We start from the raw sequence: 26,501 nt of genomic DNA, 5'->3' as shown, positions 1-26,501 counted from the left end.
CTGATGCAAAATGCACCTTATTTCATACAATTCTGCATGTATTTGATTCTGTTCTAGACTCGGTTTGCTGCTGTGATCTCTGTATGCTGCTGTCCGTTATTTATATTATGGTAGTTCTAAATCGTTTTAACATCTGTTGTTTTTCAGACATGTTTTGGTTATTCTTGCACATTGATTTTTCATAGGAACTTTGAAATCAGCTTGTCCGTATGTGTTATTTTATATGCGCGTGTGTATATGCGCAGACTTGTGGCAGCTTTCTTAGGGTCGCGTTACGTTAATGGGTTGACTTACAGTTGGCTCATTTGTGATAAGGAGCCATCTTATCCAAGAATAGGATATGGTTTCCCATTTATTCACATTTTACTTTATGCTCCTCAGAAGGGTTTTACAGTTTCTGTCACAAGCATTTTGTACATTTTTTGTCAGCCTTCCTGTTGTTCCCGCTGCTGCTCTTGGGTGATTCCCCCCTCCCTTGTATTTTCTAACTTTTTTATGTCAGAAGGCTGTAATTTGTGTGTATTAAGTTTGCATTCAGCTACTTGACTGAGTTGTCTTTTCTTGTAGTAGATTTTTGTTTTGTTTTGTTTTTTAGGATAAACTGTCATCTAATAATGACTGTTTTGTCTCCTACTTTCCAGTTTTATACGTATTTTCTTTCTCTTGTCTGACCGCATGGGGCAGAACCTTTAAAAAAAATTTTTTTTAATGTTTATTTATTTCTGAGAGAAACAGAGACAGAATGCGAGTGGGTTAGGGGCAGAGAGAGAGGGAGACACAAAATCCGAAGCGGGCTCCAGGCTCCGAGCAGTCAGCACAGAGCCCGACATGGGGCTCGAACTCACGAACCGTGAGATCATGACCTGAGCCGAAGTTGGACGCCCAACCGACTGAGCCACCCAGGCGCCCTGAGGCAGAACCTTTAGAACAAGGTTGCATGAGAAGAGTAGTGGGCATCGTAGTCAGTCCCCTTCTCTCATGAGACGCTTCTGATGTTTGCGAGTGGCCGCCCTCGGGTTCTGTCCACCGGAGTCCCGTGACCTTCGTTCATTGACTCATGGTGTTTCTTTCCTTCTGTGTCCACAGCGCAGTGATGGCCCCTATGCCCTGGTGCTGGTGCCAACGAGAGAGGTAAGCAGCCTCACTGTTGGGACGCCTTTTAAGCAAGTGCTTTCCTTCTGAGAGTAAGACCCGTTCAAATTTAAAAGTGGGTTTTACCATTTTTCTCCCTGCTGCACCCTTACCTTGGCCTGGGACCATCCCTCTGGTTCCTGTTAAGAAGAAAAATTCAAAGACTCTGTGAAAATCATAAGCTGAGTATGGAAAAGCATTTCCCTGGTGTCCAAAAACTAATGACACGATAAGCCTCTGTCCTTTTAAAAGGAATTAAAATAATGACATTTTCAGACTTTTTTGTTTCTTTTATAGCTTAATTAAAAATTAGAGCAGTCAGCCCTAAAGTGAACTTTTTTTAAAAGAGGCCATGGTACCAAGAATTTTACGTGTTCTTGCAAGTTAAGCTTCTCGACGTGTTTCTTCTGTCTTGGTGGGAATCTCTTCTGTCTGATCTGGTTTATTTGCCTACGGAGGCAAGTGCAGAGTAGGGCACCGGTTTTCTCTATCAAATGCTAATCACTTCCTTGCGGAGAGTTGATCGCGGAGATGGAGGTTTCCCGTCAGCCTGTTAACACAGCCTTACACAGCCTGCAGTGCCCTTTCTCAGCTCAGGCCTGGGAAGGAGCAGGCGTGGAGCTATTTAAATTTTCACAGCGGCAAACTTGCTACTTCCCTGGGACGCGTCGTGAATACTAAGCATGTGGGAACTCTGTACGTGCGCTTGGATAAAGGGATTGTGTTGAGGCTTTCTTACGGTGGTTAACGGTTATAACCTACGTTAATTTTCACTTCCTCTGGTCTCCACTGGGCTTGTTAGATTCTGTTCCTTTAATAAACTCGGGGGTGACCGTCTCTCGGTGCTCCGTGGGGCGTACTTGCAGGATACCTGACGCCACCTTGAAAGCAAGGTGCCCGGAGGCTCGCCTGTCGATTGCTCCTTCAGGTGACTCCTTCCTGCACGTTCTGTTTTCCTCTCTTCCTAAAGAGAGGCACGTCCAGGGCGATGCTGCACGCTTCCCCATCCACGTGCACCGTAGGCTTGTGGTTCTCTGTGTGGCACTCTGGGAATTTGCGCCAGCAGAGGGAGCACACAACACTGTTTCTGTGTGTGTCCAAGGAATGGACGCGGCCTCTCTGCCCAAGTCTCCAAACTGGCAGCTTTCAGACATAGTCTGAGAGCGAGGTATATTCTCTGAGAAGATTCTGTGGATCAGATTTTTTTTTTTTTTCCTGAAATCTTAACTTAAGGCCCAGGTTGGGATCTGATCACTTCATGTTGTCTAAATTTTTTTCAGAGATTGGGGAGGTGGGGGGCGGAGGGGGGGGGGGGGCGGGTGGGAACAACCTTGCTCAGTATCTGTAACTGCTCACTCCTCACAGCTGGCTCTGCAAAGCTTCAACACTGTCCAGAAACTGCTTAAGGTAAGGCGGGCCGCGAGTCCAGTTTTCTACCTTTTTTTCTTGACTTTTTGAGAAAAGAGAAGTCTGCCAGTCTTACCTTTGTTTTCAAAAAGCAAGGAATTATTTTAATTTCGCTTTGTTGCTTGGGCGTCTCAGCTCTCCCCAGGTATCCGAAGTGGACCAACTGCCGATTTCTAGCTTAGATTACTGGGGTTTCCTGGTGCTTAGAGTCCTGTAATGTGTTCACCATAGTCCCTAACAAGGCGCACGTGGAGACTCACAGGTATAACCGAAGTGAGCACGTGGAAAGCTACCAGAAAGCTGCACGTCGGGTTTAAGAAAGGAGAGCCAGCGCCTGCCAAGCCGAGAATTGATCTGTCCTTCCTTCTGTCAGGGGTGGGGAGTAAGGAAGGGCTGTGCTTAGGTCAAATGTGTTCTCCACTCGGCCTCGACGGGGCAAGGCAGAGAAGCTGTTTGAATCCCTGAGAAAGCCTCTGTTCCTCTCACAACACGGGGAGCCAGTTCCGGAGCTGTGACTTAAGTGGCTGATGCCTGTCACTGGGGCGGGCAATGCCCGGGAATGGCATCTGCACAGTGACAGCGTCTGCAGTGAAGCCTAGGTCTTCCCTCCCAGCGTCTTTAGGGGAGAAGACCTTGGATTCGGTCTCTGTGTCTGCAGGGAAGAGGGCTCTGCTCTGATTCTCATCTGGTGTCTTCCTGTAGCCGTTCACCTGGATCGTGCCTGGGGTGCTCATGGGCGGAGAGAGGAAGAAATCCGAAAAGGCCAGGTATGCGGAGCCTGGTTTATGGTCCGTTCCTGTCTGAGTCTGTCTGTTCTGCCTTCCTATTCAATGAGACTTGGTCCTTCTAAACCTGGAGAGAGTCTTGTTTCCTCCTGTGCTTCCTAGTCCCAGAGCGGAGGGACAGATTGAGGCAGCGGGGACCTGTCGCCTGTAGGCGGTGCTGTCTTATGAAATACCGACGAGCCCACAGAGGTTCCCTTCCTACGTGGTCGGTAACCATACTCCCCACCCGCTTAGCATCCTCTCTCCCCGCCCAGCATCCCTTGGTCCCCCTTGTTTGGTATCCAGCCGCCTCGGTGACTCTCTTTTGTGCACATTGGGAGTCTGGGGACTTGTCATTTGGCTCTACAAAGGCGAGATACTAACCTCACATGTAATGCTTTACGCTTTGCTTTGTATATCCAAAACACTGATTCCTAATTCTGTATAGGAACTGGTGATGGGTAATTTCAGGAGAAAACGTTGCCACAGATAAATCCCACGTTGTCTGGATTCTTTTTGAAACATTTTTATTGTAGCTTAACGCTTAGTGGTAACACCCAGCTCTGTGTGTAGTTTGTAACTGAGGAGTAAATACTAAACTTGAAACCTAAAGGTATTGGTTAGATTTGGTTCAGCTGTAAATAACGACAACAACAAACAGCAGTGGCACAAACAATATGGCGGTTGTATTTTCCTTTCACATCTAAGAAGCCTGACGGTAACGCATCCAGGGCCTGCATGAAGCTCTGGTGTCAGGAACCAGGTTCCTTCTGCCTTTTTGTGCCATTAAGTGAGGCTTCCATTTTTAAGTGTACTCCATAGTCTTAGCGAGTTGCTAGAGCTCCAGCCATTACATCTTGTTCCCTGCCAGCGGGAACAAAGATAATCCTCCCCACTCCCTCCAGAGATATTTGTGGTGTTTGCATATTCCCTTTATCCTTTTATCCCATCGCTTGAACATAGGCATACGACCAAACTTAACTTCAGGAGAGGCTGGAAAATACACTCAGCTAAAAATTAGAAGCTTGTATTGCTATGGAAATATGGAGTAAAGGGTGTTTGGGAGTAAGAACTGAGATTTATTCTCCCTAGTCTGTGGGACAAAGTTAGGTGCCCGTTGTATGGAGGCTACAAACAAAGGTTCAGTATAAGAAACCGTTCCAGCCATTAGACCACATTGGCCTGCGGTGACTCATTTAGACTGGAGTTTCCATGGCGCAGAAACCTTTAAGAACGAACAGGCTAGGTGACCATCTTTCTGGAATGTCCTAGAAAGGATCCACGAACCAGGTAAAGGGCACCGGATTATACAGTAAAGATTCTTTTCAGAGTTATTGCATTTATGATTTTAATACGACGTCGGATCTTAATAATCACCTTCTAGACAAGAGAAACTTTGAGGGAAATGGAAACTCAAATGTATCTTCGTATCCATTTGTCATCCTGTTTGCCGTGACTTCAAGCCGTGCACGTTGGTGCTACAAATGAATCTGCCTCCTGTGCCTTCTTCCTGTGTTTTCTGTTGATACAGCCCCGTTTGATTTACTTTTATGATATGTAATTTTAAACAGACTCCGCAAAGGAATAAATATCCTTATCTCGACTCCTGGGCGGCTGGTGGATCATATCAAATCCACAAAGAACATTCATTTTAGTCGGATACGGTGGCTGATTTTGGATGAAGCAGACAGGTGAGCCTCGCCCAGAAGCATGAACGGTAGGAGCAGCGAGCCGTTTGTGCTCTCGTGGCAGCCTTCACTTTGCACGCGGAGTAAAATCCCTTCTCTTGAAACCACAGAATCCTGGATTTGGGTTTTGAAAAGGATATCACAGTCATACTCAATGCCGTGAATGCCGAGTGCCAGCAACGACAAAACGTGTTGCTGTCGGCCACACTCACAGAAGGTGGGTTGAAAAGACACGCTCTTTGTTCTTACGAGGAACGATCTAGATGTGATGGGCGTTGTTTGCCCGCGGTGGTTCTCAGCGATGGGGATAGAGGGTCAGGAGGGCGGTGTCCCTGAAGGACTGCCTTTCCGGACCCCTGCCCTGCAGGCCCAGCCTCCCTCTGCCAGTCATGCAAGGCCCTGCCATGCTCCCCGGGGTGTGGGGGGGAAGGGCAGGGCAGGTCCAGAGCTGTCTCTGTAAGGAGAGTGTTCCCGGTGCTCGTGGCGGGGTGGGAGGAAAGGTGACGGCTGACTCCCGTCTACCCAGAGGCTTCGTGAGCTTTTTATGGTGAGTGTTCTCAGCCCACCTTTCTGCTGAAGAGCCCTGAACCTCTTTAAGTTCCTTTCTGTCTTTCCGTCCTCACGAGATGGACGTTCTGAGCTCTCCTTTACAGATGGGGCCCTACGGCTTGGAAAAGTCACAGCCACCAGAGTCACCCACACAACACAGCCCCGCTGTCACGTTCTCAGGTCTGGCTTGTTAAAACTGGCCCTGTTGCAGCACACGCATACCAGTTCGCCAAGTATATCTTAAGGAACCTTCATTTTAAGAGAAAGTCCATGATTCTGTGCTCAGAAGTTTGGGAAACGCCACATATTTCTTCCTTGTCTTAGAAATTCATGGTGCATGCGAGCACAGCAAAGATCCTGAGAAGCCTTGTAAACCCACAACACCCTGTGATTAAGGAATCCCGTGACACCCTTTTATCAGGGTTTTCATAACTTACTTGAGCGTAGAATCCTTTCAGGGTGGGGAGGAGACAGCTGCTCCTGTCCCTTTCAGTGGCCTGCCTAGGCCAGAGTTTAGAAATGCTGGTGTGGAAGCAGTGGCCCCCCCCCCCGCCGATTGACCAGAGGGCAGATCTTGCTGCCCAGGTATTGCCCACAGGAGCTTCTTCATAAGCGTGGGACGTGGGGTGTGGGGTGCCCACACGGGACTGGTTTCACAGTGTTTGCCTATCTCACCTTTGCTCCAAGGTGTGACACGGCTGGCTGATATCAGCTTGCTCGATCCGGTCCGGATTTCTGTCCTGGATCAGCACCACGGGCAGTCTGACCCGGAGCGAGGCACACTTCCCGAGGTTTCCCCTCTACCACCTGACGATGAGCTGGACAGCTTCGCGATTCCAGGAAGTCTTGATCAGCATGTGACGCTGGTTCCCAGCAAACTGAAGCTCGTCTCCCTGGCGGCCTTCATCCTGCAGAAGTGCAAGGTTGGGACCAGCTCAGTTGAGGGAAGAAGGTCCTGTTCTCTCTGTGTCTGGCGTTGATAGCAGTGAATTGAGGGATGCTCGCTCGCTCTCTGTCTCTCTCTCTGTCTCTGTCTCTCTCTCTCTCTCTGTCTCTCTCTCTCTCTCTGTCTCTCTGTCTCTCTCTCTGTCTCTCTCTCTCTCTCTCTGTCTCTCTCTCTCTGTCTCTCTCTCTCTCTCTGTCTCTCTCTCTCTCGTGCACACACACACACACACACACACACACGCACGTTTTCCACTGTAACTGTGTTTCAAATGCAGACTACCAGTCAGCCATCCTGGGGTTGTGGTAAAGACCCAGAGGTCAGTGATAGCTGTCACATTCGACATGAAGTGTACCTGAATCCTCTGCTGGGACGGAGGACCAGGAGCATCACAGGTGGCAGAAACCGGCTGCATGCAGGCAGACACGGGAGCCTGTGCTCCTGGTCTCTAAGAATTCGGGCATTTCTGTGCTTACTGGACACACGTGATAACTTCCTCTGGGGTGTGGGAAAGTAGTGGGTGTAGGGGCTCGAGGAGGAAGCTTCAGAGGTACCGCCTGCGGGGCCCCAGCCAGGCAGGGGCACGTGTGGCGAGCCACGGGTGGGTGGGAAGAAGGGGAGCGCACGGCCTCGGTCCACGACGCATCTGCGCCGCTCAGATTTGGGAAGCCTGGCCGAAGTCGTAGCCGTGTCACTTTCCTTTCATCTACTCTTTGGAGCGTATGTTGTATCAGTGGTACTTTTTTTTTTTTTTTTTTTTGATTATTCAAAGCTGTCCGTCATCTGGGTTTCCAAATCCGGGCCAGCACGACTACGTGTTTTAGAGAAGTACTCGTTTCAGGGTCACCTAATCTTTTTTTTTTTTTAATTTTTTTTTTTTCAACGTTTATTTATTTTTGGGACAGAGAGAGACAGAGCATGAACGGGGGAGGGGCAGAGAGAGAGGGAGACACAGAATCGGAAACAGGCTCCAGGCTCTGAGCCATCAGCCCAGAGCCTGACGCGGGGCTCGAACTCATAGACCGCGAGATCGTGACCTGGCTGAAGTCGGCCGCCCAACCGACTGCGCCACCCAGGCGCCCCCAGGGTCACCTAATCTTAAACACGTGTGGTGATTCTTTCCCCCTCGGTACCGACGTAGCTTGAGAAAGACCAGAAGATGATCATCTTTTTCTTGAGCTGTGAGCTGGTGGAGTTCTATTACCACCTCTTCCTCCGGACCCTGCCAGCCTGCTCAGGGGCCCCCGTGTCACGGCAGCCGCCATCTGCCTCCACGAGATTCAAATTCCTGCGGCTGCACGGCAACATGGAGCAGGAGGTGAGCTTCGCGCCCGTCCCCGGGAGTGGGAGCGGGCCCGAGTCTGACGACCGTGAACGTGGCCTTTCGGGGTCGGCTCTGGCTTCCGCCTCGGACTCCGCAGGGCGAGGAGGGGACGAGCCTGGGGCGGGCGGGCGACCCACTGGACCTGGGGACAGGTCGCACGGCCGCGTCGGTGCGGGCAAGGGCGTCTTTTGTTCCCGGGTGTTCTTGCTCCGGGAGCTGCCCTCTTCCACCTGAGAGAGCTCGCGGCCCGGCTTGGCCCGAGTCTGCCTCAACCAGCTGTTAAGGCAACAGAGTACCACTAAGTAGCTGGCACCAGGGAAGGGTTTTGCCTTTTTAGTACCCAGTGTGTAATTAGGGCTTGATGTCTTCAAATTAAGAGCATTAATGGAGCTAAATTGTGGATCCCATATGGTACTGCTGAGCGCGACTGCTGTCATTGTCAACAAGATACAGCGCCTTCACTCTTAACACCGTGGTTGGGCGAGGGGCTTCGGGGTCTCAGTTGTGTCTCAGCTCTGAGTAATAATACTGCCGTTCAGGAGGGAGAGAGTCACGCCTCCCGGTTTTAGGTTCTGAGCGGCGCAGCCCTCGTTCCGTCCAGGCGATGGGCAGGGAGCCGGGTGAGGCGTGCGCCGGCGTGGAAGGCGGACGAGCGGGCCCTGCCAGTGGGAGCCATCTTGTCCTGGAAGGAGGTGACCGGGCGCTCAGTCAGGGCAAGGGAAGGACAACCGGGAATCGGAGCAAGGCTTGACTAGCTCCAGTTTGTAAAAAACACACCTTTAGAGCTGAGGGAGACGTTAAAGTCATCGGGTCCAGCCCCCTTCTCGTGCTCGCTTTTGTCAGTTTAATAATTTAAGAGTGTGCAGGCTCAGAAAAGTGAGCGTGCTCAAGGTCACTCAAGGGCCCAGCTTCTTCTTTCCCATGGGACCAGATGGAATTTCCTGAATCGTCCGGCCCTTGTGAATGTTACGAACTTCAGGGTCCCTGATGCGGTGGATTCTGTTGATCCCATAATTTAATGCCATTTAGAGCGTTTGGTTTTTGATAAAGCTTCGTTGCCTCATCCTCTCGGTCTTCTTCACCAGAGGCCTTGTGCCAGGTGGGCGTGAGGACAATGAGGGAGCCGGGTGTGGATTCAGAAGGATCTAGGAATGTGCATTGATCGTGCAAAAGGCTCTGTAGTTAAAGGATCTCAGTCCGATCGACTCACTTTCTGAGGGCACTGGTCTTGCAGGATGCTCACAGCCGTGTGCTCTGGGACGCGCTGCTTGCACGCTCGTCCTGGCTCTGCCTTTACTGGCGGTGTGACCTCAGGAAAGCGTGTCGCTAAAGTGGAGGTGATAGCGGTACTCACTTGATGGGGTTGGTGTGAAGGTTCACTCAGTCAACGCAGATGATGTGCTGAGTACGGGGCCTGGTGCTGAGCGCTCCACGAACGTAGGTGCCGTTATTACTACTGTCTCTTTCCGGAACGGTTAGCGTTCTGCTTGTTTCGTGTAGTGAGTGTTTAGCCTTCCCGGCCTTCTCATGACATGGGCAGAAGGTGGGAAGGAATATTTCTGTATTTCGAGTTACTGGCCAAGTGTCCTGTCCCACGCTAAGCTAAAATAGTCCCAGTCCCGTCTGCCTGGCTCGTCACCCTGGCCACGGCTCTACGTGACCTTGGTTTGGTCTCCTCGATGGTCGAAGTGACCCTGACCACATTTATGAGCATTAGAGAAAAGTTGATGGGATCTGTTTTGTTTTAAAACGTTTCATCTTTAATGTTTGTTTATTTTGAGACAGTAAGCCCCTCCCCTGCTCCTGCTGTCTCAAAATAAATAAACTTTATTATTTTAAAACAATTTTTTTAATGTTTACTTTTGAGAGAGAGAGGGAGAGAGAGACAGGGAACATGAGTTGGGGAGGGGCAGAGAGAGAGGGAGACCCAGAATCCCAAGCAGGCTCTAGGCTCCAAGCTGTCAGCACAGAGCCCGACACGGGGCCGAACTCCCAGGCTGTGAGATCATGACCTGAGCCCAAATCGGACACTCAACCAGCTGAGCCACCCAGGCGCCCCATAAATAAACATAAAAAAGGAAAGAAAAAAAAAAGTGGCTGCGTGACAGCTGTGAGGAAAGCTCCGGGTTTGGTCGTTTTCTCCTTACCTCAAATCTGAATGTGTCCCGTCGTTCGTAGGATGTGCCTTACGGGCTTTTATGAACTTTTCTGATTTATTTTCTGATTTTGACTCTACAGTGACCCTTACAGAGAGCGTGCGGCACGCTGGGCAAATCCAGCTGTCCTCTCGAGGGTCTGAGCACTGGCTCTGGAACACGACTCCCTGGGGGTGGGTATTGCTGTGTGTCCCTTGGGCAAGAAGTGACTCCGCCTTTCTGTGCCTCAGTGTCTCTCTCTATCTGGAAATGGTGTGGTGATGGTACGACTGCTAGGGTTCTCGTGCAGAGTGGGTGAAGTTCAGGCGCGTGGGGCGTAGGCCACTCTCCGGGACTCGGTAGCCCTCGTGCTGGTTGTCGTTACCCACTGTCCTAAGTGAGGTGTGCCTGGAGGTTCCAGTTACGTGACGGAATGACATGCAGGTGAAGGACCAGAATGAGGTGCGCCCCAGTGGCACGGTGGGCCACGGAGGGCCAGACCTCACTGAGAAGGTGAGAGAGACCTCACTTTTTTCTTTTTTCCAAGTTTTAGTGGCTTGGTTATGTTCCTTTTCCTGTCCCTGACGGACACGGCCAAGTCTCATCTCGCAGTGCTGTGACTTAACCCACGTTGAGTGTGCCCTCGGCAAGCCTCTCGAGCGGACGCTCTTCAGTGCAGCAGGACTGCCTTTAGGGTTTTGGCCCAAAGGGATAATTAAATACGTAGCCAGCAGACACTCTCGGAGGGTGTCCATCTCAACATTGGGCGCCAGAGCGAACAGTTGGAGACAAACCCAGCTGCCAGGGACGGGGTGTTGGACGACGGTGCCCATTCGGCTGAAGCCTCGGTAGCCACGAGAGGCGATGTGATTCGGGGTGTCGATTGGCACGGGAGGGTGTCCCTATTCTGACACGACAGCGTGGTAGCAGTGGAAGGAGCACGCGGCCATTTGAGAAAACACGTGTTTACGTGCCTGCGAAGGGTGTGGCCCGTGGCGGTGGCCTGCTTTGCTGGGGTGATCTCCGTTTCTTCCTCTGACTTAAAACATATATATAATTTCCGGGACGCCTGGGTGGCTCATTCAGTGAAGCGTCCACCTTTGGCTCAGGTCATGATCTCACCGTTCGTGGGTTCGAACCCCGTGTCGGGCTCTGTGCCGACAGCTCGGAGCCTGGAGCCTGCTTCGGATTCTATGTTGCCCCGTCTCGCTGCTCCTCCCCTGCTTGTGCTCACTTGCGCGCGTTCTCTCTCTCAAAATAAATAGACATTTAAGAAATTTTTATAAAATATATACAGTTTTGTATAGCTAAGATACGTGGTGATTGTAATTTTTAAATTTTCTTTAAAATTAGTTTTTAAGAAAATTTCCCTGTAGGAAAGGTGGTGGTTCTTTATTCCTCTCGACCTCGTGCTTAGAATAAATTCTGAGTTGGGAACCTGGGGTACAGTAACTTGCGGCCTTTGGCCTTGCCTGCTCTTGGTATTGGCCGTCCCGAGGGTGTGCCCACCCTGGCCCTGTCTTACTGAGAGGTGCTGCCCTCAAATAGCCTGAGAAGTCCAGACCTGTAAGGACAGGGTCTTGATGAGATGTGAAGAATCTGCTTCTCTTTCTTGGAAAAGCCTCTCCATGCCTGAAGACAGAGCCCTGGGAAGTAGGGGGTTATGGGAATCCAAGCCTGCCTTGCTGGGACTGACCTCAGAGTTGTAAGCCCCTGTTTTTCCTTGTTTCTGTAGGAAAGAACAGCAGTGTTTGAAGAATTCTCACATTCCAAGACTGGCATCCTCCTCTGCACGGTACGTACCATTCCGTACTCTACGTGGGGGCCGAGAGTTTCTGTAATGGTGGTCACGGGTTTTCGCCTCTGGACAGTTGGCCTTGCAGGCAGCCCCACGGAGAGCGGGGATATCGAGGCCTCTTGGTGTGGCTGGTCGCCTTGCACTTCTGGTCGTCCCCTGGCCGTGCCACAGACAGCCGGCTGCCACCGTGCAGAAGTCTTGCCGATTTGCTCACTAATAGTGGCAGCTGTTGGTCTGAAAATGTGTGAATCTTGGCGATTTCTATCCACCAAAAATGTGTAAATTACAGCTATCGGGAGTAATTAGAGCTGAGAAAGTCTTTTCGCAACAGAGTCGCCCCACTTGCCTCTGCTCGAGCCTTCTTTAAAAGGAAGATAGATGTGCTTGGACAGATTTCTTTTGCTGTTGTCTAAAAGCATCGTTAGCCCTGCGGTTCGGGGGCCAGGTCATTCGGCCCCGGCCCTCGGGGTTCCCCCGCCCCCTCAGTGCAGAGCTGGCCTTTATGATGGGTCTCGTGCTCTTTTGAGATCGAAAACTCTTATCTCCCGTGCCCCCTGCTCTGGGACTTCACGGCACCACCGTTGTCACTGGCTCCTACGATTAAAGCCCCTTCTCTCCTGGTGCCCTCCCGGATGGTGTGACTCAATCCCCAGCTCATCTGAGAAGTCCCCGTGTGTGCAGTGGTGACATCGCACTGCTGACTGGGCGATCCAGTGGGCAGGTGCTGGGCAGGACAAAAACTGTTAGCTGTTTGGATACCTGTCTAGGCCTCACTTTTTAACACAGTTACTTTTTAAGGAACTCCTGCTCTGCATTCAGGTGACAGGTGTTGTTTTCTTTCTAAATTCAGGGTTTCCGAATGGGTACAGCTTGGTTTCTTACGCACAAGGTGGCCACCCAGTCACCCGTTTATCACCGTGTGCCAGTTCTGACACGAGGTGTGGCAGACGGGGGACCCGGGCGTCCGGATCTGGGCACGGTCACTCCTGGCACGCTTGCCTCCTGAGGAGCACTGAGTCTGACCAGGTGGCCCTGCCCTTTGTGGAGCCCATCCATAAATCAGATGCTGGTGTTTGCTCTAAACCGTCTCTTAATGCCAGCGCTAAAGTGAGGATGAGTCCAGATCTGCTTGGGAAAGAAGTTTGTCAAAAATCCTTACCGTCTCTAACGACACTCTCTGGAACCTGACCTCTTCCTGTCTCCTCAGCCTCCACTTTCCCCCTTGTTGCTGGCCTCGGCCAGATAGGCTCCTGCCTTGGTTTCCTGAATGTGTTGGTCTTCCTTACCTGGCCTTGGGGCCTTTGTACCCGCGTCCCCCTACCTGGGGCACCTCCCCTGACTTGCACTAGCCCTACTTAGGTCTCTGCTTCAGTTTCAGCTTTTCAGGAAGTGCACTCCCAGGGCCCACTTTTCCCCATTAGGCCCTCCCAGCGCACCCCGCACAGTACCCACCACACCTGGCCTAGGTGTCCTCCCCCACCCCGAGCACGAGCCCCTAAAGGTGGACTGTGTGGTTTGCAGTCCCACGCCGGTGGCCGGGACAGAGCAGGTGTGCCGTAGGCACTCAGGATTTGTGAACCGAGTGGGTGGGTATTTGGGGCCCAAGAAACAGTGTTGAGAACCACCAATGTCTGCCTTTTTCTGAAGATTGGAAGAGGCTGAGGTTAGTACCCTTGCTCATTGGGAACAGCTTCACTTTTCATATCTGTGCTGTACCCGAGGGTGAACATTACAGGTCGTCTGTATTGAAACAAAAGACAGTAGGAACCTTTGTGTTGGAGTTTGAGTTGCGATAAGAGCAAAATGTTTTTATCTTTGACCCTTAAGATGTTGGGTTTGTCCCTGGTGGAAAATTCTCAAGTCTCCTGGTGTTTCTTTCAGACGTGGGTGAGCTCTGGGTCTCAAAGAAAATTCCAGGTATTTGAAGTTCAGTGTTTTGGTTGGTTTTGGTCTTGGTTTTTTTGTTTTTTTGTTTTTTTTGTTTTTTTTTCCAGTAGGTTTACGTGGAAGTAAAGGTCGTTCTTTTTAAAAGGTAATTCTCAGTGGGGTCGGAAGCCTATGATGAGTTTTCTTGTTTTGTCTGGCTGATACCTGCAGTGAGGTCGGCCAAACAGAGAGCGCCACTGCCTGGGCAGGGCACCGCATCCCCACCCCTCTGCCCCCCACCAGCCCCGGCACCCCTCTGCCCCTCACCGGTCCCGGCTGCCGCGCGCAAAGCCAACTCGCGCTTGCCCCCAGTCTGATTTCACTCAAGTTTCTTGGTGTGTGCTCATTGGCTTGTCGAGGAGCCTTCCAGCGTGCCGATCTTCCGCCAGCCCCATCCCTTCTTCATTCTGCAGCGAAGGTTACCAGAGGAGAGCCGGGCGGGGGCTCACTTCCTGCCGTTTGGAAGCCAGGGAGCCAGCACGCAGTCCCTGGTGACGAGGAGCTGCTCCCTTACCCTCAGAATTCCTCCCGCTTCCGCCACATTTGTTTGCTTTGGCCTGAAGCTTCTGGTGTGTGAGAGCTGTAGGCACATGAGGCCCACTGCAGTAGATCGTGGCCCGGTTGGGGCGACGCTGTCACTGCATCCTTTTAAGCAGCCTGTTGCTTGCCAGGCCCTCTGCATGCTCTCCGGGAGTCTCCTTAGTGTTAACGAGGAACGGGGGCCACGTCAGGACAAGGCAGATGGAGAACTGGCTTCTTTTGATAAAGAGCAATCGTGTTGTTAATTGTTGCAGGGGGATTTTCCCTCCCCTTTATACCGTACCTTTTGCCACTTTGATTTATCATCCCAAGATCTTTTACCGAGCCCAGAAGACTGAATGTCTGTATGAAAAGTTGGGAACTGTGCTGTAACCACTCAGAAACTCACAATTATGCTAGTTACTGCTTCAAAATTCACTCCCCCCAATCCGTTTTCCTCCCTCCTGTCTATTCTGTTATTAGGAACAGTCCAGGACGTGTGTGTGTGTGTGTGTGTGTGTGTGTGTGTGTGTGTGTTTTCTTTCATCTTAATTATAAACATCTGAAAGCAAGGACCTTTCTAATTTCTTACAACCTTCAGGACCTGGTACCTGGCTTTGTGTACTGTGGGTTCTCAACAAACAAGTCAGCCCATGGTGACATGAAATGTAGGCAGAAGCGAAAGGGCAGTTGGGGCAGGGGAGACCAGTTTGTGAGAGAGGTCCTTACACATTCAGAATGGAATTTTGTGTCCTCTAGAGAAGTAGATGTGAGAAGAAGCCAAGTTAAGGGAGTAGGGATTAGTGGGAAGGAGCTGGTTGAAAGTTCAAAAGCCCACTTTCCCGAATGGAATTAAGAAGTCAAAGGAGTCAGATAGGAGATAGTAGATCATCTACAAAATGTTTCCTCCTGCTTGTGGTGCGGAGCTCCTGATAAACCAGAGGTGGGGAAGGTGGTTTTCAACACCATTGTTATGTTGATCGGTCGATAAAGGGATGTACCACGGAGTAACTGGAAGATGATATTCCCGAGCTGCCTCTGGTTTTAAGGCCGACGCTGGACTTTTCCATTGTTGTACATGTGGCCCTCCCTGGCCATCCGTGGGTACCATGGATACGGAGCACAGTAACCGTTTCCCCGGCACAGAGAGGCACCCCCCGGCCTCGCTTGGTCTTCTGGCTGCTTCTCCGCCGCACTAGATCTTGGTTGTGGGGCACGTGCTTGCTTCAGAAGACCCCGAACCTGTGCTGCTTTCCTCCACCTTCTCAATTTGTTTTTTGTCTTGAAGCACACCTTTACGTCTGTGCGGTTCTTAATTTCCCTTCCTCCTGGGGAATTTCCACTGTGCCCGGGGGGGCTGGGAGACAAAGGAGGCTAGGAGATGAGGCCAGGAGAGTCACGGGAATGTCACTTCACCACCGACAACACATGTAGACTCTCGTGGTTTTCTCTGGGGCGTGCTTTTGAGGTAAAGTTTAGCTTTTCCACTTTATTTCATTCGTGTTAATGGCAAGATCATTTGGAGATGGTTGGCTGTTTACTCGGTTACGCTAACTCATGTTGCCAGTTTTCTGGCGGCTCCAGCCAAGCTCTCTCGCCTCTGACAGCTTCTGCACTCTCTCCTTCCTCCTCTGATTACGCAGCCCAATCTGTCACCCGGACAACGGGGGCCTGTACCCTGCTGATGGCTTTCCACACACGGCAATAATGACTTTTGGCAGGCCGGGAAGGCGGCGGAGGCGAATTTGCTACGTCCCTTGCTCAGAGAGCCGGCAGGCCCCCTCTCCCTGTTAGTAAAAGCACTTTGTGAGGTTCTTGGGTAAATAAATGAGTCATTTTAATCCAACTGACAGGCTGGCACCTGAGCAAGCTGCCTTCCATCTGTACTCCTCGGTCTCGTGGAGGCGGCCCATTGTCAGGCCCCGGGCCTTCACGGCCTCACTGTTGAGTGTCTTTCAGAGCTGACTTTAGCAATTCTTTTGCCCTAATTAGCTTAAAGGAATACGGTTGGGCTGGGTCTAAGTTCTAAGCGGGGCAGAGAACCGAAGCCTTTGACGAGACGTAGGTCAGTTTCCTGTGGACCTGGCACCCCCAGCGGACACCGTTGCAGAGGATGGAGCAGATCCCGGCTTCTCTGTGGTCCTCTGCCCGGGTCGGGTGCGCGGGCACACAGATCACCTCCTAATTGCCACCGTGTCGATTCCTCCTTCGTCGTGGAATGAAATGCTTGGATTTGTAGTTCTCAACACACTTGCGCAAACACGGTCCCGTTCGATCTCCTCAGCCACCCCGTGAGCTGAGATCAACAGGGTGGGTCTTATAGCCACGGGATGGGTGGGTAAACTGAGGGTCAGCGAGCCGCGTCGACTTGCCCAGGTGGTGTGGCTGCTACAGGGAGGCTGGAGTTCAGTTCTGTCTGTCCCTGGGCCACGCAGGTTGTCCCTTTGTCCCGTTCCCTACGGTATCCCGGGTCGAGGATAGGAAGGAGGATTTGCAGGAACAGCTTGAGGGAAGCCTGAGCAGTGGTGGCTGTCAGGGAGGGTCCCCCCCTCCCTAAGACATAAAGCAGTGCTCGATGGGAAGATGGTGTCTCGGCCGGTCCCCGAGCGGAAAATAGAATGTCGAGTGGTCCCGGGAAGGCCGCTGGCGTTCTTCCTCCCCATTTCGGTATGTTTGTGCTCAGTGAGCTCCACGAACATCACCTGCTGTTTTAGAGTTTCATCTGTGTTTCTTGGTTGAATTTACTAAACCAACGAGCATTACATTTTTTACAAAGTGTCTGCAAAGCTCAGACAGCCACTGTCTACGTGCATCTCCCACTGCGGAGCACTTAAATAAAATAAATCATTTCTTAACAAGAGCTTAGCAGATTTAAGAACCCGTCAGTTTTTCTAAAGACATCAACTGTGGTTAGCGTAGAAAGCGATGCCTGCTTCCCTTTAAGATAGAGAACTCTCTAAATTGTGTTCTCAAAGGCATCAGCTCGGGAACATCCGCCTTCAGTTTTCCAGGCAGTGGGAGCTGTCTGCAAACACTTGGTGGGTGGTTGACACGATTTGGTACGTTAACTTCCGCTTAGTACCTAAGAAATGCAGCCTGGCCACCACTCCGAGGAAACTTCCAGCAAGCCCAGGTGTAATCAGAGTGAAGGCGGACAATTCCTGACCTGCCCTCAGCGCTCCTTGCCGGTGGGTGAGATGATGGTGGGACAAGATCTTCCTTGGCTCCTGCCTCTGACCCTGGGCGATACAGGGAATAGTTGGTTGAACGTGCTTTTTACAGAAACTTTGCATAGGATTCTTGGTTTCCAGAAAAGCCTTACGTATGTAAATCCTTAGTGATACTTAAGGGGAGAGGAAGGCCAGCTCTTCTTGACGGAAAAATGGCAACCGGTAAGTGGAAGAAGGGGACGCCAGCTAGAAAGCCTGCGTCTGCAGCCGCCGGAGGAACAGCGAGGCAGACCGGCAGCGTCGCCAGGTGCTAAAACTTGTGGGCAAAAGGATTTAGGAAACGGTCTCCAAGTTCCACTCCCCAGTTTACTGATTGGTTACAAAGGAGGAGGGTGCCTTCAGGTGGAGAGAGCTGGTGGGTGGATGCCACTCCTCAGGGGACCGAGCACAGCATCACCCGTGCAGGACAGATTGCCCTCGCGTGTCTCCTGGTGTCAGCCACTCTCCGCCCTTAGGTCTTTCTGCCGGAAGGCTCCACCCGAACCTTCCCGTGGGGACACACAATTAGACAAATACAGATTCTGGGAGGTGCTTCAAGACACCTGGGCTTCTTCAAAATTGAGTTATCACAAAGCTAAGTAAGTAAATACTGAGGGCAGGGATATCATTCTAGATCAAGGAAGTCTAGAGGGATATAATAAACATAGAATGCCTGGTCGATGAATCAGTTCCTGGGTTGGGAAAGAAAACAACTATAAAAGTCAACCTTAGGTGCAGTTAGAGAAATTTGAATATGAAACGATTATCAGGAAATAACATTATTTAATACTAAATTACTTAGGTATGCTAATGGTATTGTGATTACGTAGAGGAATGCCTTTTTACTTAGGAGGTACGTGCTAAAGTATTTAGGGATAAAATGCCATGGTATTTGCAACTTTCCGATGGCTCAGAAGCGTGTGTGTGGAGAAAGAGAAAGCGGGTGCAGCAGACAGATTAGCGGTTGATGAATCCAGATGAAGGATGTGCAAGTGCTCCTTGGTTTAAGTTTTTCTAAACAAAGATTTCGAGGGGAAATAATATGCATTCGTTGTTAAAAGAAAGACAAAGCAAGCAACACAGGAAAATGCAAAAAGAAACGTAAAAATCACCAGAATCCCTCTCCCCAGACATAACCTCGGTTGATAGTTCAGGTGGGCCTCCTTCCAGGTGTGGGCTCCCGGTTGATCTCTCGGTTCATCTCTCCACTTAACTGTCTATCCATTTAATGTCTCGTTTTTGGTACCTGCTTTTTTTTTTTTTTTTTTTTGCCCGTGGATTCTTTTCTGGAAGAAACCAGACTTGGTGCTTTAGAATACTTCGCATGCGGGATGTGGCTTCCTGCGCCCTCCGGGTCCGGCCAACGTGCTCCTCTCTCCCCGACGTTTCCTGTAAAATAGGAGCTGGGAGCTGCACACCTGGTTAGATTTGGTTTCGTTTTTGGCCAGAATACATCGTAGGCATCACCAGTACTTCTGGTGCTTGACAGCTCGTTGTCTTTCCAATTATGTCAAAACATTTACATTGTTTCAGAGTCAAAATCGTAACAGTCCGTTAAAGGGAGTCCAGCTTCTGCCCCTGTGGGCGGCGCCCAGCCCCTTCCCCTCCCGGTGAACTGTTCTTGTAAGCTTCTGGGGTTTCTCCTCCGTTATTTCTTCTTGAAATGCAAGCAGACGTGTTTGTATTTCCCTCCTCTCGCACACACAAGCCTCCTCCGCACGCCCAGAACAGATCGTAGAGGTTCTCCGTGCCAGCACGTTCGAATCCCCATCCTGCTTCAGCCGTGCCACACTCTGCTGCGGAGGGTAGGTGCTGCCGTGTTCTAGTCACCTGGCCTAGCCCTGCTAGACATGGGGGAGGTTTCCAGGCCTGCTACACATACTGCCAAAATCAGGAGCTTTGTGCGTGAAGTGTGTCGTATTCTTGCCAGTGTATCTTCGGGATGGATTTCTGGAAGTGACGCTGCATCTGGGCCAAAGGGCAAGTGCGTATGTAGTTGTGTGGGATATTCCCAAATTTCCTACTGTAGGGGCTTATGCCATTTTGCATTCCTACCAGCGGCTTCTGAGGGATGCGGCATCTTTTTGGTGGTGAAACGGTAGGCTACGGCCTTGGAAAAGTAAAGTGGCTTCAGGATTCGAGGGCTGCCTCTACGTCTTAACTGTGTGTCTCCGGACAAGCTGCTTGATCTCTCTGAACCTTGGTTTTCTGTCCGTCAAGTGGGGGTAGGAGTTGTTTCGGAGATCGCTCAGGATGACGCAGGCGAAATGCTGCAGAGTCTGGTGTCTGGTGAGCGCTCAGTAAGTGTTGACCGGGGATGTTCTTGTCGTGACGGTCGTGCTCGAAGATGAATGCCCAGCGTCACTTGTCCCTGAAAACTGAAAGGTGCCCACACTCTCGTCCCTCTGCCAGAACGGCCAGACACTGGAGAGCAGAAAGCCTTTGCTTTTTGGGCGGCAACCAGCTGAAAAGAAAAGAGCTACGTCTCCTTCGCTTTTACGGTTTTCGTGTCTGGTTAAGTCTGTGGCTGGGGTTCTAATTTAAGTGTCAGAAGAGGTGGGACATGACTTGATATTTACTGCTGTCTGAGGCTGATGAGCCCTCAGTAAATACTTGGCAACTGACCTCCACAAGGGAGCACTTTGGGGTGGTCTTTCAGACATGCGCCTCAAAGCCCTGTCATTGTTGGGCATCGCTGACAGGGGAGGGGTGAGGATAATGACCCACCAATGCATGCATCTACCATAGAGTGGTTTCTCAGATAACACGTAAAAGTAATAAACCATGCTAGAAGTTCTCAGAATTTTTACATGACATACTGATGAAATGAAGACTTAAGTTCTTGAGCAAACATGCGGTTTATGTTCTCCTAGTAGGGTGAACATTTTGTGACTGCCTCACCAACATGTTCTGTAGAGCTTACCCCCTAGGTTAGAATTTTTTTTTTTTTTTGACGTTTATTTTTTCTTGAGAGAGACAGAGTGCAAGTGGGGGAGGTGCAGAGGGAGGAGACACAGAATCTGAAGCAGGCTCCAGGCTCCGAACTGTCAGCACAGAGCCCGACATGGGGCTCGAACGCACAGGCCGTGAGATTATGACCTGAGCAGAAGTCTGACGCTTAACCGACTGAGCCACCCAGGCGCCCCCCTCCTAAGTTAGATTTTTTTTTTTTTTGGTCTAAGTTAGAATTTTTAACCACAGATGGACTTCAGTGGGTCCCTGAAGTTGTATGTAGGGGGGGTGTGTGTGTGTGTGTGTGTGTGTATACACCTGTGCACATGGGGGGGTGGTGAGCCCTCATAGTTTGCATTACATTATCAGATAGATCTATGGCCTTAAAAAGACTCAGAACCTCAGTGGTAAGCCATATTCTTTTCTGTTTTAAAGGATGTCGCAGCTCGGGGTTTGGATCTCCCTCAAGTCACGTGGATTGTTCAGGTAATTTTTCAGTTAAGGTGTGAGGTCAAGGCGGGAATAAGCGATTGTGAGTAGATGAGCTGGCTTTAAGTGGAATAATTATTATTATTAGCCTCTCGGGTGTTGCCCCGGTAACCAGGCAACGACCAGCCTTATCTGCCCAATTCTCCAGGACCTTCCCCTAACACGGCCCACCTAGCCACTGCGGTGAAACGGCCAGGCTGAGCAGTTGTGGGAGGGAGGGGCAGACTCCCCTGCTCCCAGACTGACGCATGTCACACACAAAGTTTCAGCAATCTGAAAATAACAGGAATTACCCTGGCCCTTGGGAGGCCTCATTGTGTCCGGAAGGAGATGGCTCAGCCTGTCCTGAGAGCCGTGTCCGTGTGCATTGACCTGCAGGGGGCAATTAGGGCCTGACAACATCTTACACACACCTCTAGCCTTAGACGCTTTGCCAGAGGGCACAGGTGTTAGCACTAGAGTCTAGTGGTTTCAGTTTTGTTTTTTCTTTTCGTTAGTCTGCAGAATGGTATTTTTAAGCCTTTCTGTGTGGGGGCCAGGGGACACGTGCCCCATTTACGTGAGTCATGGTTTATTCACGTGTTAGTGGAATTGCATGCCTGTCACTGGCTAGGAAATCTGATCTGCTCGCTGCAGAAGACAGCCTCTTTTGGACTAGAGGCATTGTGGTTTCTTGCCTGATGGCCACACAGCAAAATAAAGATAAAAAGCAGGGTAACTTTAATGTGGGGGACGGGGCAGACACATAAACTTGATCGTTTAGAGCTTTTCTGTATTGTGAGGTGGATTACTTTCACATGTCTGACATCCTCGTGTATTCTGTCCATTTGGGGCCTCTGATCTTTGATTTGTGTAGCTGCAAAGAAAAAAAACAAGGAGGAATGGAATATGGTCAGTTCCTATTTGTGATGATAAAGTTACTGCCCCAGAAAATATGAAACGCTGTGCACAATGCATTCTGCTGAGTTAGAGTCTGCCCCTCACCGCCCCCAGGTCAGGAATGCCGTCCCCGGTAACGGAAGCAAGTCCCGCCAGAGGGGAACCTGCCTCACGGCTGCCGCGCGGCTCTCCCAGTTCCATTGGGATTGGGTGTCACTGCGGTGAGATGGCGGGCACCGGCTCCCGGTCGCCCGGCAGCAGAGCTGAGCTCTGATCAGATTAGCCAGCCCCTTCCTCCTGACCCCGTCCGGGCCTCTGTGGCCTCAGCCTCACCGCCGCGTCTGCCGGCCAAGGTCACTCGGTCATCCTACCCCACCTGCCTCCGTGTTCACCTTGCACGGTCACCTCTGTGGGAAGATGCAGATAGGAGACTGAAGAGACCTGTGGAGAAGCAAAATTACAAAGGAGATACTGGGACGGGAAGGCGCCCGCTCGTCGGGAACTTGGCCGCTGTTCACGCTTCGTGTCTGAGCCTCGTTATTTCCAATGAAGGCAGGGCTTTCGGGCTTGAGTGGCTTCTCCTTGGGGTTGTGCGAGGGTAACCATAGCACCGGGATTTAATTCTTGGGCTACCTGGAGGCAGGTGAGGGGTATTGCACTTCCAATTAATGGCAACGCCTTGATCTGTGAATGCCTTCATTTTTGTTACCCTTTTTAGTACAACGCTCCGTCTTCGCCCGCTGAGTACATCCACCGGATCGGGAGAACCGCCCGGATTGGCTGCCGTGGGAGCAGCCTGCTCATCTTGGCTCCTTCGGAGGCAGAATATGTCAACTCGTTGGCTTCTCACAAAATCAAGTGAGTCAGAAACCTGAACGCGGTTTCAGCTGATCTCACCTAATTAACTTTCTGTCGCTTTCTACAGCGGATGGGCCTTGTAAGCTGACGAAGAGCCATTAACCCTTGTGATCTCTAAATGGGTCCCAGAATAGCCAGTGGCGAACACTGAGCCCTTCACGCCGTCAGCACATGACAGTTTTCACTGCGTTGCCACACAAAGTCACGGAGCGATCTGTTGCGCTTGGTTTTTCTTTAAGATAGAGGTCCGTGTTTCCTATTCCTTTTCTGTACAATTCGTGTGCACAGCCCTCACAGCCAGCTTCCTGAAGACCTGCTTCATTCAGTTTTTATTTTTGCGCACAACGTTCTGTGCCTCTAAAGGTGATGTGTCTTAGAAAAAAAAAGAATGCTGGTGACTCATCACAAAGCCCGCCACCACCAGGAAGATGAACCCAGGGAGGAAATCTCTGGGGGCAGCTAAGGTGCCCGCGTAGCCTCGCAGCCGCCATGCCGTCACTCCAGTCGGGGCCCCCGCGGACCCAGACCTCGCTCTGGAAAGACCAGCAAAGTGAAGACGGAGAACAGCGTCTCGACCTGGCCGAGCTGAGTATGAGGAAGGCAGAAGGAGCTCGCCTGGGCTGCAGAAACGTGTTCCGAACGGCGTCCGGCACCTGAAATAACCAGTGCTAGTAACAGACTGCTAAAGGCGTGCGGTTTTCACACTGGCCTGCTCTCGAGAATTTCTCCTGCTCACGTAGCGCGGTGATGCGGAGCGTGGTTCAGAAGGCACGGGGAGAGTCGTGCGCGTGTGCCCAGGAAGGTAGGGCACGACTCGTGCCACGCGCGGGAGCCCCGATGGCCACCCGAGTGCTGCTTGGGACCAGCAGCTGTGACACCAGCCAAGCCCAAGGGCCTCCTGTCCCGGTGCTTTGCCTCACGCAGCCCCACGTGTCATATGAAGCAAGAGGACCACGGTCTCTCGGTCTAAAGTACAGAGCTGGCAGGGTCCTTGCGTTCTGCATGGGCATCGCAGCTCCCAGGCAGGCCGCCTGGGACCTGGCCTGGGGACCAAGTGCAGGCCGCCCACTCAGAGAGCTGCCTGGGGCCACCCCACCTGCAGAGCTCTCCCTGCTTCTCTCCCTCCCTCCCTCCCCTCCCCTCCCTCTCCTTCCTCCCTCCCTCCCTCCCTCCCTCCCCGTACCCTGGGCAGACCTAGTAGGGCAGTCTTGGGCCTGCTCGTGGGAACATCTGTGGGCTGGGGCGTCCTCAGGAAATGTGCCTTGTGTACACCCTTCAGTGTTGGGGAGGCAGGAGCCTCATGGTGATTTCTAGTGGGCCAAACTAACACTCGTTTGGGTTTTCCTTTCGTTTAATGTCTCATCTTAAAACAATGTAGCCACCGAAAGAGTGGTTTTATTTGTTTCAGGGAGACTGCATATTTGATGTTACTTGTAAGAGGAATTCTGTTGGTCAGTTGGTCAATCACGTTTCACCAATAACAACTTCTCGGGCTGGATTCTGAGGGCCTGGAGCTTCAGGATGGCCAGCTGTTCTCTCCGGTGCTTTCCGGTCTTAGGGTGGCACGCCACTGGGCAGCTGTACCCTGGAAGTGGGGGGTTGAATGAAAACCCACGGACGTAACCCCTTTTCCTGTTGTCTCTTACCCCGTCCTCACAGGCTGGGGACCTGTCACGGCACTGCCGCTGTTTTCCTATAGCACAGGGACTTGTCGAGCCTCAGAACGCGTTTTCAGAGCTGTGTGCTGTCGTCCATGGGAGGACAAATAGTCCCTTCACCTTGGCGGCCTCTTATCCCCTGGCTGCTTCCCCCCCACCCTGTGTTCTAGACTTACAAGTTCACGCTCCCTGCGCCCTCTGTTCCTTCCTGTTCCTTCCTGTTCGCGGCTCCTGGATGTTTGCCCGCGCTCATTCACTTGGACGCAATAAGCTCGGAAAAGTGAGTGCCATCGGTCCTGCAGTCACATGATAATTGTCCAGCCCGGAGTTACCCGCACAGATGCCCCTGCCCTCAGGTTTCCTTAACAAACGCATTGAGGCTGATTGCTCTGAAAGATTCAGATGAGAGCCTCAATTTAAAAAGGGAAAAGAGGAGCACTTGGGTGGCTCAGCTGGTTGAGCATCTGACTCTTGGTTTCGGTTCAGGTCACGACCTCACAGTTCATGAGATCGAGCCCCACGTCAGGCTCTGTCAACAGCGTGGAGCCTGTCGGGGTTCTCTCTCTGCCCCTCCTTCTCCCTCTCTCTTTCTCCCTCTTTTCTCTCTCAAAAATGAATAAATATTAAATTAAAATGGGAAAATAATAGCCACGTGTATTTTGAAGATATAAAGAGTACAGTCGTTCTCTGTGATGGTCTCATCTGGAAAAAACTGTGTCAGCAGCATTGGTGGGAAATCCGGCATCCCATGTTCACATTCAGGAGACCGCTCCAAGACTCCAGTGACTCGCGATATTTGGACTTGCGGGGGGAAGTTCAGAAGCATGAAGACAGAAGTACCCAGAGGAAGAGATTTGGGTCTCTTGTGGAGTGAACATCTACTCGAGGGGGAAAGAGCCCTGGAGGGGCCCGGCCTTGCTCGTTTCTGCCCTGAAAATGCACCTGCTGAAGCTTCTATACCTGAACCTGCTTTGTGGGCCTGATATAACCAACCCCCCCCCCCCCCCCCCGCCCAAATATCACACCTAAGTTACAATGTTGCAGCCAAGAATGATGCTTCCAGATTTGTGTCTGAGGAAGAGATCAGTGTTGGGTATCTATATATAAGCTGTTTTGTACTTAATTCAAAAAATTACACCTAAGAAGAAATAATTACAAAGTGTGCTGTGGCAACAAGCAGACTTGAACCAAAAGTTACTCTGCTAAATATTCCAAAAAAAGAAAAAAACGAAACCAAAAAGAAGGAAGATGTGTGTATGTATTGTGCGTAAGAACCTGGGAGCCGGGCAGCCGGATGCTGGGAAGGCTGATGAATTACAGGGAAGATTCAAGAAGGCAGGCTGAGGCGCTCGGCAGCAAGGGCCATCACAACAAATTGCTGCCTGCCTTCAGACGCCGAGCACTGTGGACCTCGCCCTGACAGTGTAATTTAGCAGACGGGGCAGGAGACAGGCGCCCTGGGCCGCTGCCACCTCAGCCCGAATGCTCAGGACTTTGTTTCTGCATCCTTTGGAGTCCCTTGTATATGCCAATCTCTTAACCGATTTCCGCTTCCCTTTTAAACGCATTTCTAATGAAAGTCGTCATTGGTTTGTTAAAATGTAAATGCAAACTGTGTATCTCTTAGATCAGGCATAGGACGGGTCCCTGAATTTATTTCTCTATCTTCTCATGGTAAGGCGGGGCGGTTCAGATCTGCCGATAGAACCATAAACAAGCAGAGTAGATTTGCTTTGTTCCTCAGAAGCCACCCGATTTCTGAGAACAGGAGGAAGGTCCTTTTAAACTGTAAATCACTCCAGTTCTTTCTCTGCTGCTGTTCACTTGCGGTGACCGGCCCCCAGCACTGTCACAGGGACACACACGGCAGAGGGGTGCCCGGCCCGAGCGTCAGCCCAGACACGCCTCCTGGAAAACCGCGCCTCTCTGTGGTGTGTTTAGTTCTTTGTATCCCTGACTCCAAGTGGCCTTATTCTTGGTTTCTTTCTCCCTGCTTCAGAATCTCACCCCGAGTCCTTCTGTTCCTTTTCCTTTCCTCCTGAAGAAAATGAGTGATGCACAGAGGCAAGTCCGTCAAACAAAGAAAAAGCTAGGACCGTGCCGTGCTGTGCGTTCACCTCCAGATTCTCCCGCGTCAACAAGAGGCAAATTCAGTGGCCACGGCATTTCTCTCTCTTATGAAAAATACATTTTCTGTGAAATCACGAGCATTTTCCCCCAAACTCCTACCCTCGCAGTACGTGCTCTGCCTCCTCGGGTTGACTCCTGCTGT

The 26,501-nt window shown here is 51.2% G+C and overlaps 1 protein-coding gene and 1 long non-coding RNA gene across 6 annotated transcripts in view; one reads left to right on the top strand and one right to left on the bottom strand.

Annotated features, from left to right (window-relative positions):
• DDX31 (DEAD-box helicase 31) overlaps positions 1-26,501 on the top strand; it is a 72,607-nt gene that overhangs the window by 14,554 nt on the left and 31,552 nt on the right. For 4 of the 5 annotated variants that reach the window (XM_043565792.1, XM_043565791.1, XM_043565794.1 and 1 more), the window contains exons 7-16: positions 1,087-1,131; positions 2,497-2,538; positions 3,241-3,305; positions 4,874-4,993; positions 5,101-5,207; positions 6,227-6,462; positions 7,624-7,800; positions 11,677-11,736; positions 20,781-20,831; positions 22,432-22,571. In XM_043565792.1, the coding sequence (XP_043421727.1) occupies positions 1,087-1,131; positions 2,497-2,538; positions 3,241-3,305; positions 4,874-4,993; positions 5,101-5,207; positions 6,227-6,462; positions 7,624-7,800; positions 11,677-11,736; positions 20,781-20,831; positions 22,432-22,571 (1,043 nt within the window). The remainder of the gene's footprint in view (positions 1-1,086; positions 1,132-2,496; positions 2,539-3,240; positions 3,306-4,873; positions 4,994-5,100; positions 5,208-6,226; positions 6,463-7,623; positions 7,801-11,676; positions 11,737-20,780; positions 20,832-22,431; positions 22,572-26,501) is intronic. The other variant, XR_006294991.1, reaches the window with a different exon arrangement.
• On the bottom strand, positions 7,244-7,677 carry LOC122474720. Its single transcript, XR_006294992.1, has 2 exons — positions 7,575-7,677; positions 7,244-7,329 (listed from the first exon to the last, which is right to left on the bottom strand). It is a non-coding gene; the product is annotated as an uncharacterized LOC122474720 (long non-coding RNA).

Source organism: Prionailurus bengalensis, chromosome D4, assembly GCF_016509475.1.
Source record: "Prionailurus bengalensis isolate Pbe53 chromosome D4, Fcat_Pben_1.1_paternal_pri, whole genome shotgun sequence".
NCBI classification, from domain to species: Eukaryota; Metazoa; Chordata; class Mammalia; order Carnivora; family Felidae; genus Prionailurus; species Prionailurus bengalensis.
The sequence above is the reverse complement of the archived record's forward strand: the minus strand, read 5'-3'. Positions and strand labels throughout refer to the sequence as shown.